Below are 13,696 nucleotides of genomic sequence, written 5' to 3' on the forward strand. Positions count from 1 at the left end.
AAGATGCAACTGGACTTTTTGAGCATCAATAGCTCCATGCGGTGGGCATTAGCACAAGGTGCTTGTGCGTTCCAAAAGTGGCCATGGAAGTCTTTCTGTCATTGAAGGGGCGGGTGCTGCACTTGAAGAGATGTATTGAGAGATAGCGCAGCCTAGTAGGGATGGCATCAACTGGTTTATCTCATGTGTAAGGCCACTGGTTGTTGAACACACAGTGGACTAAAGCCGCTGATTTACCTCCTCCAGGTTCTCTGCAAAGGTCAAGAAGGAGCTGCCTGCTGTCGAGGAATTGATGTAATCATCGATTTCCAGCACGTTTGATTCAAGTTGACTTGGATCATTCATAGCTACCTATGGAAATCAAACAAACATTGGCCAGACATGAATTGCATCATTCCCAGTTTTTGTCTGAAAGCTGTCCTCTAAAATAACTTCACAACGTTACTGGAATGTGTTTCTTGACCTGCCTCTGATTAGACAGTAAATGCTTGGTAATGGGATGTGTTAGACAGTAGTGCCAAGGGAAGACAACGGCATTGCTCTGGAAGGACCTTCCCATGACTGTTGTAGTACAATTAAATATCAACTAAGCTAGATGTGGCTTTATCGCTTAAAGTCTTTTTCATTGAAATCACCAGTGGGAGCAAAGGATTTAATTTGACTTGTGCATTAACAGAGCAGTACATTTTGCTGAAGTATAACATGACCAAATACATTCTGTGCACTAAAGTTAGAAGAATGAGAGGTAACCTCATTGAAACATACCGAATTCTTACAGGACTTGAGGGGAACAATGATTGCCCCTGGCTGGGGAGGGTCTCGAACCAGGTGACGCAGTCTCAGCATAAAGGGTAGGCCATTTAGGACTGCGTTGAGGAGGAATTTCATCAGTCAGAGGGTGGTGACACTTTGGAATTTGCTACCCCGAAGGACTGCAGAGGCTCAGTCACTGAGCATGTTCAAACCCGAGATCGATCGATTTCTACATATTAAAAACATCAAGGGCGATGGAGATATTGCGGGAAAATGGTGTTGAGGTAGGAGATTAGCCATGATCTCCATGAATGGGCGAGCAGGCTCGAGGGGCCAAACGGCCTATTCATACTCTTATTTTCTTTGTTCCTCTGTCACAAAAGAAATCCTGCAAGGAGGTGGTTAACTGAGGTTTTCTCCAGATGAAGGATGTAAAAATTCCACTGCATTTTTCAAATAAAGAACGGGAGATCATCGACCTGAAACTTTAATTCTGGTTTTCTCTTTCCACAGATGTTGCTTGACCTGCTGAATATTTCCAGATTGTCGGTTTCCATTCTATTAAAAAGCCTAACCATTCACCTAACTTTCTGTGTGTACATTGACTGTCACGTTTTGTTTACAGAGCAACACTTGGCTACACAATAAGGGGTCATATAAATGCAAGTTATAGGGCTGCACGGTGGTGCAGTGGTTAGCACTGCTGCCTCACAGCGCCAAGGACCCGGGTTCAATCTCGGCCCCGGGTCACTGTCTGCGTGGAGTTTGCATACTCTCCTCATGTCTGCGTGGGTCTCACCCCCACAACCCAAAAGATGTACAGGGTAGGTGGATTGGCCACGCTAAATTGCTCTTTAATTGGAATTATTTTTTAAAAATGCAAGTTATTATATCTTATACCAAGGCTGGTGTCTCTTAGTTTTCCACCATATTCCTATATTCCCCTTACTCCCAGAAGGCCGCTGATTGCGAAGCAAAGGGAAGTTTAAAAAAAAAGCCAGCCAGAGAATTTAGATGCCAGGTTGCTGGTTACTGTTCCCTCAAGTTATGATAGGGTTACAAATTCCGGTCTTTTGTAGATACAGGAGGGCCGATAATGAGACGACACAAGTTTAAGGTGATTAACAACAGGAACAGAGGTGGCACGAGGACATTTTTTTTAACAGAGTGGGGGGAGTTCTCCCAAGCTTCCCCCCCCACTCCCCCACTGGGAGAATATGGCGGGAGGACCGGAAATCACTTTCATTCCAGCGTGAATCTACAGCGGGATCTTCCGCTGGTCCCTGCCATGGAGGGTCGGAAAGTCCAGCAGAGGCTGACTTGAACCTCATTTGCATCCTGTTAATGGGATGCAGTTTTTAAAAATTAATTTAGGGATGTGGGCGTTGCTAGCTAGACCAGCATTTATTGCCCGCTGCTAGTTGCCCTCAAGAAGTTGATGGTGAGTTGCCTTCTTGAATCGCTGCAGTCCCCAAGGTGTAAGTGCATCCACAGTGCTGTTAAGGAGGGAGTTCCAGGATTTTGATCAGCGACAGTGAAGGAACGGCCAATATATTTCCAAGTTAGAATGGTGAGTGACTTGGAGGGAAACTTCCATGTGGTGGGGTTCCCAGGTATCTGCTGCTCCTGTCCTTCTAGATGGTAGTGGTTGTGGGTTGGAACGTGCTGCCTAAGGAACCTTGGTGAATTCCTGCAGTGCATCTTGTAAATGGTGCACACGGCTGCCACTGTTCATTGGTGGTGGAGGGATTGAACGTTTGTGGAAGGGGCAGCATTCAAGCGGGCTGCTTTGTCCTGGATGGTGTCAAGCTTCTTGAGTGTTGTTGGAGCTGCACTCACCCAGGCAAGCGGAGAGTATTCCATTACACTCCTGACTTGTGCCTGTGATGGCTTTGGGGGGTCAGGAGGTAAGTTACTCGCTGCAGGATTCCTAGCTTTTGGCCTGCTCTGGTAACCACAATCTTTATAGGGCGAGTCCAGTTCAGTTTCTGGTCAATGTTACCCTCAGGATGTTGATTGTGGGGATTCAGCGATGGTAATGCCACTGAATGTCAAGGGGCGATGGTTAGGTCCTCTCTTGTTGGGAGATGGTCATTGCCTGACACTTGTGTGGTGCGAATGTAACTTGCCATTTGTCAACCCAAGCCTGGATATTGTCCAGGTCTTGCTGCATTTGGATGTGGACTGGTGATGAAGGCCCAACCACCTACGACAGATTCCCCATGATATCGGAGAGAAAACACATCAGTGTGAAACACATTCGGAACAACGTGACGCACAGCTCTGTACAATGCCTGGGGCTGCCTCCGGAGTTTGGCATGGAGTCCGCCTGCTACCCTGAAACACCACTGCAGTGGGTAGGAGATGCATTTGCAGGTGTTCCCAGTTCGGTGTCCAGGAGGGTGTCCACCTTCCAGCTTCAGAAAGTTCCTGGAGATCCAGCTTCGTACTCAGGAGATCCACCTTCCGGTCCCAGAGTGCTCATGGAGATCCAGGTTCATTTTCAGGTGGTCCACCTTCTTTCAACATCAGTGAGGTTGGGTGCCTTTTCAATATGGTGCTCATACACAATGGTGGACTACGCACCATCCAGGCCTGGCCCGCCAATTAATATGGCGTAAAACACTCACATAATTAATGTGGTTTGGGCCAGGTAATTTGGCGTGATTTTCCGCCGTCCGCCACTGCGGGAAAGAGTCCACATTCCCACCCCCACCACGGGACTCAATCTCAAAATTGGAGAATTCCGCCCAGTGAGTTGTTTGGACCTGGAATATGTTGCCTGAAAACACTTTCTCTGTAAATTTTAAACAGAATTAACTAAATACTTGAAAGGAAAACAGTGCTTTGGAGAAAGCAGGTGAGTGAGACCGATTAGATAGCTCCACCAAAGAGCCGCTGAGGCATCATGGACTGAATGCCCTCCTTCTGTGTTTTTCATTCTGTCATACTATCTTCTCACATCCAGCAGCATCACTTGCTCCCGTAGTCAATCTCAGGGTCTTCTTCCATGGGAGCGGCCATTATATCTACTTGCACAATAATGCGCCCCAAGGTTAAAACAGTGAAACCTCTTTGTGAACTGGACTGGGTCTCTGCAGTGTTCATAGGTACATTTATTCAATAACTAGGGGGCAAGTTGTGGGCAAGTATATCCTGATCCCCAAAGGTAATAAAGCAAAAATCCAGAGCATTGATCAATCATCACACCCCTGCTATTCAAATCGAGCCCACAGGCATTTACAGTAGGCAAACTTCAAGGGCGCAGGAATCGTCAGATATGAACATACGAATTAGGGGCAGGAGTGAGCCACTCGGCCCCTCGAGCCTGCTCTGCCTCCAAATAAGATCATGACTGATCTTATTGTGGCCTCAACTCCATACCCCTGATATCATTTGACTCCCTTGTTAGTCAAGAATTTATCTCCCTCTGCCATAAAAATATTAATTGACCCTGACTCCACCGCTCTCCGGGGAAGAGAGTTCCAAAGATTCACGACCCTCTGAGAGAAATACTTTCTGCTCATCTCTGCCTTATTTTTAAATGGTGTTCCCTGGTTCTAGTCTCTCCCTCAAGGGGAACGCTTCTTTCAATATCCACCCTGTTAAGCCCCCTCAGGATCTTATATGTTTCATTGAGATCACCTCAATCTTTTAAACTCCAAGTTGTACAACCTTTCCTCGTAAGATAACACTCCCATCCAAGGTATCAACCGAGGGAACCTTCACTGAATTGGATGGTCAGAATCGACACCTAAACTTATAATCATGAGTCACTGTCTCTACCAGGGAATTGGCGCAGCATCGATGATACTTGGTAGGAGTCTCTTCTATTACTCAGCTCCTTCACAAAAGGTGACATTGGACTCCAAACCTGGGACAATATGATAGATATTCAATTCATAGCGGGAAAGGATTACATTCCAAATGAGCAATGTTTGAGCTTACCCTGCTCCGAGCTTTGCGGAAGAGCAAAATGATGATTAGATAGACTGGATAAATGATTATACTGGATACGATGCCAGCCGCTACACTCTCTCCACTCAGAGGAACCAATGTTGAAATCGGAACATTGCTGGAAAATACGTTCATATATTCATACAATTATTTGTTTATCCATAATATACGATCCATGAAAAAGCCATTTAGGAGTGTAATCAGGAAGCATTGTTTCCGCACAAAGCACAGTGAAAATCTGGGACTCCCTCCATTAAAGTGTGGTGGAAGCTGGGGTGGAAGCAAATTGATTCGCAAGCCTATCCTCACATTTACTGAAAATGGGAGAGTCTGGTGCTTTTGATTAATATGATACCCGTACAAAATAGCAGTGGAAATTCCCATTTTCATTTATTTGAGGCATTGAGATGGACAGTGGGAGGTATAGAGTTCTTCACCAAGCCTCAGGTGTTATAAATTAATGACAGGGCAGAGCACTTGGAATTGCATCCATACATCTCCTGTTGCCTCAGCAACGACAGAATTAAATCGCATTTCTCAGAAGAATTGCTCGAAATATGACAGTTGACTATAATTGAAATATGCGCCTGGTTAGCCGTTCTGTGGTGTAATAGTAACCTTCTGGAATATCAATCCAGATGACTATCAACCTACGCAGGTTGTGAGTTCCAACCCCAGCACACCGAGCTGTGAATGGACGTCAATAATGTTGGCAAAGCTATGGCTTGACCCCAGAGAGAATGACCAGAAAAGCTGCCAAATAGCCTTTAAAAACCCAACTGGTCAATTGTTTCCTTCAGGGAAGGGAACATGTCACCCCCACAACCCAGTCTTGCGCGATGACGATTGACTATTAACGCTCTTTGAAGCAGCTTGGCAAGTCAAAGGAAAATCCAGTTGTTCAGTCCAGTGCCACCACTTCTCAGGGCAATGAAGGAAGGGGATTTGGTTAAAATAAAGAAGGATGAACGGTACCTTTTTCTTCTATCACTTACGATTCCATACCACACCGCACCGGCGCAGAAGAAGAGGTATATTAGCACAAGGCAGCAGGTTACTCTCTGCACTCTGGTGAAGCAGCTGTGAGGTGGACGATCCCAGATGGAAAGCCAAATGTGCCCCTCCGAGAATCCTCTCTGGATTTCAGCCGTGAATATACGGGAAAACTCCTTCAGTTTGGCCTCCGCTGCACAGGGAAATGCAAATAACATTACCACAGAATCAGCGCGGAGGCCTGTTCATCCAGCCTAAGCCTCAGAAACAGCTGGTCAAAAAAGAAACCGACCCCACGGACGTTGTCCCCATTATGAAAGCTGATCGTATCTTACAATGTCTTGCAAACAACAAAACAAATCTTAAAGCCATTCACGTGATTTGGGTGTCATTGACGAGGCCAGCATTTATTTCCCATCCCTAATTACCCTTGGGAAGGTGACGGTGACATCACCGAGTGTCTTACTAGATCATGTCAGGGGGCAGCTAAGGGTCAACCTGCAGTAGGTCTGGAGCCACATGTAGGCCAGACTGGGCAAGAGTGGCAGATTTCCTCCCCTAAAGAGCATCTTGTGGGACCGGATGGGGATTTTAGAACAATCCGGTAGTTACATGCTCACCATTACAAATACCAGCTTTTTGTTCAAGACTTTATTCAGTCCATTGGATTTAAATTCCCCAGCTACAGTGATGGAATTTGAACCTACGTTGTTGGATCATTATTGCAGGCCTCTGGATTACGAAAATGAAAACCCAAAATGCTCGGGACTGAAATGCTCATTAACCCAAAACTCTTTTGTTTTTCTCGCTCCACAGATGCTGTCAGGTCTACTGAGTATTTCCGCATTTTCCATTCTTATTTCCGATTCCAAACAGGATTTTGCTCTTGTTTGTCTGGATTTCTAGACCACTTCACATAACCACTCGGCCACTATATCCAATCTGTTTCCTCGAGTGAGCTACTTTTCTTTACAGGTCTCTTGTTCCTGACATTCACTAGGCCACTATATCACTGACCTTTCACATAGTTACAGTTTAGTATTAACCACAATAGACCAGGTATTTTCCCTTGAGTATGGAAGATTACGGGTTGTATGATTGAGGTGTTTAATATGACGTGACAGGGTAGATAGACAAGAACTGGTTGCTTTGGTTGGAGAGCTGTGACGACCCACGTGCTTTTGGGGGTTAAAAGCTATATTTTTTGTTGGGGTGACGGCTCCCAAACCTTTTCCCGGCGTGACCAAATCTTAATGCCTCGGGCTTTGTGTGATCTCAGAGTGAAAACTTTGGGGGAGGTTTAACAAGAGTTATTGAGCAGTGTGGGGAAAGCTTCCCTTGTTGATCAGGGAGGGTGTAGGATTCACTTGTTCAGCTGGGAACAGGAGTTATGCATGCAGGGAGTTGATGTAATGGCAGCATTTCTCCAAAAACAGGGCTTTTCTAGCAGCAGGAATTGGGCCTTCCAGAACAGTCCATTGTTAAAAGACAAGCGTTTAAAGCAGCTATCAGAAATCAGTCCAAGCTTGACAGCAACCATTGATCCTTGGAGCCCAAGACCCCAAAGTCTCAACTCGCGACCCCGGAAGCCTTGCCCTAGGATACGGTTTCTGGTAAAGTAGCTGGCTTTCAGTAAACGATCATGTAACCAGGTTGCTTGGGAGATAAGCAATAGAGGGGGGAAAAAGGCCAACAACAGCTATACTAAGGTGTTGGAGATGCTTGTGTTGAACGTGGAGTTTGTACCAGTAGGGCAGCTGAGGAGATCTGAAGGGATAACCTTGCCAGAAGTAAGTGGAAGGCCCAAGAAATCACAACCCCGATACAAATCTTCAAATCAATAATAAGATCAAATGGTCAATCTTCCAAGGGTTTAGGTCTAATGAATGTAAAATTGAATGTGATTGAAAGAGTTTGATTTAGGTTATAAGTAACTGAGTTAAGTACAATTTTATTATCTTTAACATAGCTGACTATTTAAGATGGAGTTTATCTTTCAGTAGTCACACTCTTTTCTTGTGCGGTAGAATTCTTTTTACTCTCTTAGTGAATACGCGTTTAAAAAAAAATTCATTCATAGTATGTGGGCATCGCTGGCCGGGCCCGTATTTATTGTCCATCCCTGAGGGCATTTAAGAGTCAAACCACGTTGCTGTGGATCTGGTGTCACATGTGGACCAGACCAGGTAAGGACGACAGATTTCCTTTCCGAAAGGACATTGGTGAAGCAGGTGGGTTTTTATGACAATTCACAATGGTTTCATGGTCAACATTTGACTTTTAAATGAACTGAATTCAAATTTCACCATCTGCTGTGGTGAGATTCACTCCCGGGTCCCAAGTCCCCTGGGTCTCTGGAATACTAGTCCAGTGACAGTGCCACTATACCACTGCTTCCCCCTTTTGTGGATTGTAAAATAATATTCAAATGTTACTGGTCTCTAAGATCATAATAATTGGTGGGATCATAACAGAGTTCAGAAAAGGGGGGTGTAACCTTTCAAATTTTACAGACTTTTACAGATGCACCATAGAAAGCATCCTATCGGGCTGCATCACAGCCTGGTATGGCGACTGCTCGGCCCAGGACCGCAAGATGGACTGGGTGGTCGTGAACACCACCCAGTCCATCACACGAACCTGCCTCCCATCCGTTGACTCCATCTACGCCTCCCGCTGCCTGGGGAAAGCGGGCAGCGTAATCAAAGACCCCTCCCTCCCGGCTTGCTCACTCTTCCAACTTCTTCCATCGGGCAGGAGATACAGAAGTCTGAGAACACGCACGAACAGACTCAAAAACAGCTTCTTCCCCGCTGTTACCAGACTCCTATATGACGCTCTTATGGACTGACCTCATTAACACTACACCCTGTATGCTTCATCCGATGCCGGTGCTTATGTAGTTACATTGTATATGTTGTGTTGCCCTATTATGTATTTTCTTTTATTCCCTTTTCTTCCCATGTACTTAATGATCTGTTGAGCTGCTCGCAGAAAAATATTTTTCACTGTACCTCGGTACACGTGACAATAAACAAATCCAATCCAATCCAAAAATGTTCAGGGTTGTTTTAGGGGCGATCCTGAGGGGTATTGACTGGGTGCATGTGGAGGAGAAGTCTCCACTTGTCGGAAAATCTAGAACTAGGAGCCACTGTTTTAAAAAAAAGATGTCGCTCATTTAAGGAGATGAGGAGGATTATTTTCTCTCAGGGTCGTAAGTCTCTGGAACTCTTCCTCAAAAGGAAATGGAAGCAGATTCTTTGAATATTTTTAAGACAGAGCTGGATAGATTCTTGATTAACAAGGGGTGAAAGGTTATCAGGAGGTAGGCAGGAATGTGGGGTTGAGGTTACAATCAGAGCAGCCATGATCTTATAGAATGCTGGAGCAGGCTCGAGGGGCCGAGTGGCCTTCTCCTGTTCCTAATTCGTATGTTCATATGTACATCTTCACACAAAGGGGAGTAGAAATCTGTAACTCTTCCTCAATAAGGCTGGAGGACCAATTGAAAATGTCAAAACTGAGATCGATAATATTTTGTTGGGTAAAGGTTTTAAGCGGGATGGAACAAAGTTGGGTGGATATAGTTTAAGTCAGATCAACCATGATCCAATTGAGTGGCAGAATGTGCTTAAGGGGGTTGAGTGCACTCCTCTTGTTCCTATGTTTGGAAGGAAGAACCCTGGCAGAGGTATGGCCACGCTCCTGTTAATCTCTCCTCCAAACAGATGGACTTACTTGCAGCTAGGACCTCCTTTTCCACAAGGCCTTCATTTCTGTCATTGTCAACAGCCAACCAGTCATTCACCAAAAAGTAGTAGCTGTTATTGGTCTGTAAATCCTTAATTATTACGTGCTGCAGGTACCACGAAGGGGTGAGACCTAGTGAGTAAGTTAAAGGCATAATCAACATAAGGGCTTACGAATCTGTATTGAGGTGAGTAGAGAAATAGGTTCCTGTGGCCAGCACCACTAGCACTAACTATTGTTCACGGTTGGAGTGTTAATTTTCATGTCAGATCAAGGTGCTTTGTAACCAAAGATATGTTGACCATTGTTATTGGCGACTGGTCGTCAAAATTTGTGTTACCTTTATTATCGTGCCAGACCCGAATCTTCCAGATGTTACCAAGGCTGTTATCAGTCGCAATTTGAAAAATGTCCACACTGTTCCTGTGAAAAGCATCCTCACTGTCCAGGTGTCTGTGACCACTCTTGTCTTCTCTGCCATACAGGCTGATTCCCACGTGGGATGATGTGCCTGTTGATTTATGAAACGCAATTTAACACATCAGTCGCATCATCTATTAATTTCACAACTCTTACTTTAATCTTTACAAACCAGTACAAAAGGCCTATTAATAGTTCTCGGAAGGTAGAGGAAGAAAGGAAAAAGACTTGTATTTATATTGCACTTTTCATGACGCCCGGATGTCTCGAAGTACTTTACTGCCAATTAATTAGTTTTGTAGTCACTGTTGTAGTGTAGAAAATCAGCAGCTAATTTGTGCACAGCAAGCTCCCATGAACAGCAATGCGATAATGACCAGATAATCTGATGTGTATCGAGGGATAAATATTGGCAAGGACACCTGCAATAACTCCACTGCCCTCCTGCAAAATAGTGTCAAGAGGTCTTTTACCGCCACCTGTTCGGGGTCTTGATTTTACCTCTCATCCGAAAGACTGCACCTCTGACCCCGCAGCACTCCCTCAGTACTACACTGGAGCGCCAGCCGTTATTTCCGTGCTCAAGCCCTGGAGTGGGACTTAAACCCAGTTCCTGGTGGCTCAAGAGACGAGAGCACCACCAACTGAGAAACACCGAGTTAACCAGGAATTTTAGACACCAGGAATTTTAAATATGAGGAAATGTCAATTAAATTGGACACCCTTCTTCCTGAAAAGAATTGTCCTTGAAGGTCATCGAACAGAAGTTGTCAATACGGTCAAGGGGATTCAGAAAATCGATCCAAGTAAATTGTTAATTTAGCCAGGAGTTTGAATACCAGGGACAGAATGTGGTTCTGGACTGAGCCGATCCAAGCCAGAAAGAAAGTCTTAATTGAATATTCTCGAATGTAACAACAGAGAAAAATGCTGGTTGAGCCGAACGGAAAACACCATAATTGAAAACTCCCAAGTTAATTTTATTCTATCCTGACATTGACAAACATTCAACCTTGAGGCCTGACTCAGTGAATTAGTGCATGAATTAAGTGGGAAATGTTTGGTTCTGAATTTCATTCCCGCAGTGATAAAATCAGAGGCAAGGGTCTGTGAATAGAAGCTGGACATGGGAAGAGTGCGTAGGGAATGAAGGACAAGATATCTGCACAGGCACGGTGGCACAGTGGTTAGCACTGCTGCCTCACAGCGCCAGGGACGCGGGTTCGATTCCGACCTCAGGTGACTGTGTGGAGTTTGCACAGTCTGTTTGTATGAGTTTCCTCCGGTTTTTTCCCACATCCAAAGATATGCAGGTTAGGTGGATTGACCATGCTAAATTTCCCCTTAAGGTGGGGTTGCAGGAATAGGGCGGGGGATTGGGCCTGGGTAGGGTGGTCTTTCCTAAGGTCAGTGCAGACTCGATGGGCCGAATGGCCTCCTTCTGCACGGTAGGGATTCTATGATATATAAACGCAAGTAAACCCAAAGGAAAGTTGTGGGCCATTATTTGTGTTGCATTAGTGAGGAGACTGCACAGTTAGAAGCAATGAGGGAGCGATCCTCCAGCCACACTGCACTGGAAAAGCAGCTTGCCACAGCGCAACGTGGCTGGTGAAAGCTGGGAGACCCCGCTCCCTGTATCTACCCAGCTCGTAACACCTTGCGAGATTCAACGCCTTCCCGCGGGCGTTGCAGGGAGAATACCGGCCACAATGGGCGGGATCACTTTTTAGCAAATCTGCATATTAATGCTAGGCAGTTAGCTTAACTCTGATGTGCAGATTCCCGAAGTTCCTGTGGCTGTGAGATTCAATCCCTTCGCCTCGGAGACCTCGGGCGAGCGTCGTTTGGTGCTGGTCCCCACAAATGGGAACCAGATGGAACGGCATTCGTGGGAGTCTCCAAGGGGATCAGAGGCCTCCAGCTGCATGCCCTTTGGGCAGGGTGGCGCCCTGGCACTGCTGGTCTCACTGGGGTAACCTGACATTGCTGGTCTAGCATCCTGGCAGTGCCAAGGTACCCAGGTTGCACTAGCATGGGCATTGTCAAGGTGCCAAGCTGGCATTTTTTGCACACCCGCGATCGGGTCGAGGCTGCCCGGCGTGGGTGTTGGGAAAGGGTGAGGAGGGAATCTTTTCGGGGACTCAGAGATCGGGACTCCATTTTTAAATGTTACGGGGATAGGGCGGAGGATGCATCTAGGTAGGGTGCTCTTTTCGAGGGTCAGTGTAGACTTGATGGGACGAATGGCCTCCTTCTGTGCTGGAGGGATTCCGTGGATAAACCCAACCACAACAATTGTCCACCTGCAAGTCATGGGCCATGCTAATTTGCCCCTTAGTGTCCAAAAAGTTGGGTGGGGTTTCTGGATTACAGGGATGGGGTGGATGCGTGTGCTTAAGTAGTATGCTCTTTCCAGAGGCTGGTGCAAACTTGATGGGCCGAATGGCCTCCTTCTGCACTGTAAATTCTATGATCCATGAACCTCTCCTCGTTCGACAGTCCTGCCATCCCAGGAATCAGTGGGACCCATTGCTTCAGAACTGTTAAGAAATAAAAGGCATGAGTGACAGGGCAGCACGGTGGCATGGTGGCTAGCACTGCTACCTCACAGCTCCAGGGACCCGGGTTCAATTCTGGCCTTGGGTGACTCTGTGTGTTTGCACTTTCTCCCCGTGTCTGTGTGGGTTTTCTCCGGGTGCTCCGAATTCCTCCTACATTCCAATGGTGTGCAGGTTAGGTGAGGTTATGGGGATAGGGCAAGCGAGTAGGCCTAGGTAAGGTGCTCTTTCAGAAAGTCGGTGCAGACTCAATGAGCCAAAGGGCCTCCTTCTGCACTGTAGGGATTCTATGTTCAATAACTGAGTGAACAATGCAGCCACTCACCTGACCCTCTGCCCCAGCCAGTCTTCACCAGGATCTCATATTTGTAGAAGCCATTCTTTCCACACAGGGGAATGACTCCAACTCGATTTATGTCTATCCGGTCCAGCTTCCGGACGATGATGGCTGAGACAGCGTAGATCACAAAGCAGATGCCACATGTGAGCAAGACGATGTAGTTCTTTATAACAGGCGAATGCTGATCAAAATAGCAGGAGAAGGAAAGATTTTTTAAAAGTGCTCTCATCCTCTCACATGTCTTCATTAAACATTCCAACAGCATGGAAGGCAAAAAGATCTTTGCATGATTTGGGAGGGGTGCAACAATTTGCTCATGGAAGCCTTAAACACATAAGATAAACAGTAACAAAAGCTTGGGACCATTTTGACTTTACCTATTTTATAACCTCTCAATGTCAGATTAACCACGCATTGTACAATTCTTCCAATTAAAGTCAAATCCCAAAATCTCCTGCCCCTTACCTTAAATCTATAGCACCCTGGTTAATGACTCCTCTAGTAAGGTTCCTTCCGATCTACCATCTCTATGCCCCTCATCATTTTGGGTACCTCTGGTAATCCACTTACCCTTTACTGCCCTAAGAAGAACAACTCGACTTCCAAAAGGCCTTTGATAAGGTGCCTCACGGGAGACTGCTGAGTAAAATAAGGGCCCATGGTATTCGAGGCAAGGTACTAACATGGACTGACGATTGGCTGTCAGGCAGAAGGCAGAGAGTTGGGATAAAAGGTTCTTTTTCGGAATGGCAACCGGTGACGAGTGGTGTCCCGCAGGGTTCAGTGTTGGGGCCACAGCTGTTCTCTTTATATATTAACGATCTAGATGACGGGACTGAGGGCATTCTGGCTAAGTTTGCCGATGATACAAAGATAGGTGGAGGGGCAGGTAGTATGGAGGAGGTAGGGAGGCTGCAGA

At 46.0% G+C, this 13,696-nt stretch overlaps 1 protein-coding gene across 2 annotated transcripts in view; it reads right to left on the minus strand.

Moving 5' to 3' along the window:
- Nucleotides 1–13,696, minus strand: part of pkd1a (polycystic kidney disease 1a) — a 239,617-nt gene that overhangs the window by 40,926 nt on the left and 184,995 nt on the right. For both annotated transcript variants that reach the window (XM_072481591.1, XM_072481590.1), the window contains exons 27-32: nucleotides 12,763–12,958; nucleotides 9,797–9,967; nucleotides 9,445–9,588; nucleotides 5,686–5,896; nucleotides 4,702–4,828; nucleotides 238–351 (exon numbers count right to left, since the gene is read on the minus strand). In XM_072481591.1, coding sequence (XP_072337692.1) covers nucleotides 238–351; nucleotides 4,702–4,828; nucleotides 5,686–5,896; nucleotides 9,445–9,588; nucleotides 9,797–9,967; nucleotides 12,763–12,958 — 963 coding nt within the window. The remainder of the gene's footprint in view (nucleotides 1–237; nucleotides 352–4,701; nucleotides 4,829–5,685; nucleotides 5,897–9,444; nucleotides 9,589–9,796; nucleotides 9,968–12,762; nucleotides 12,959–13,696) is intronic.

This window comes from Scyliorhinus torazame, chromosome 17, assembly GCF_047496885.1.
Source record: "Scyliorhinus torazame isolate Kashiwa2021f chromosome 17, sScyTor2.1, whole genome shotgun sequence".
NCBI classification, from domain to species: domain Eukaryota; kingdom Metazoa; phylum Chordata; class Chondrichthyes; order Carcharhiniformes; family Scyliorhinidae; genus Scyliorhinus; species Scyliorhinus torazame.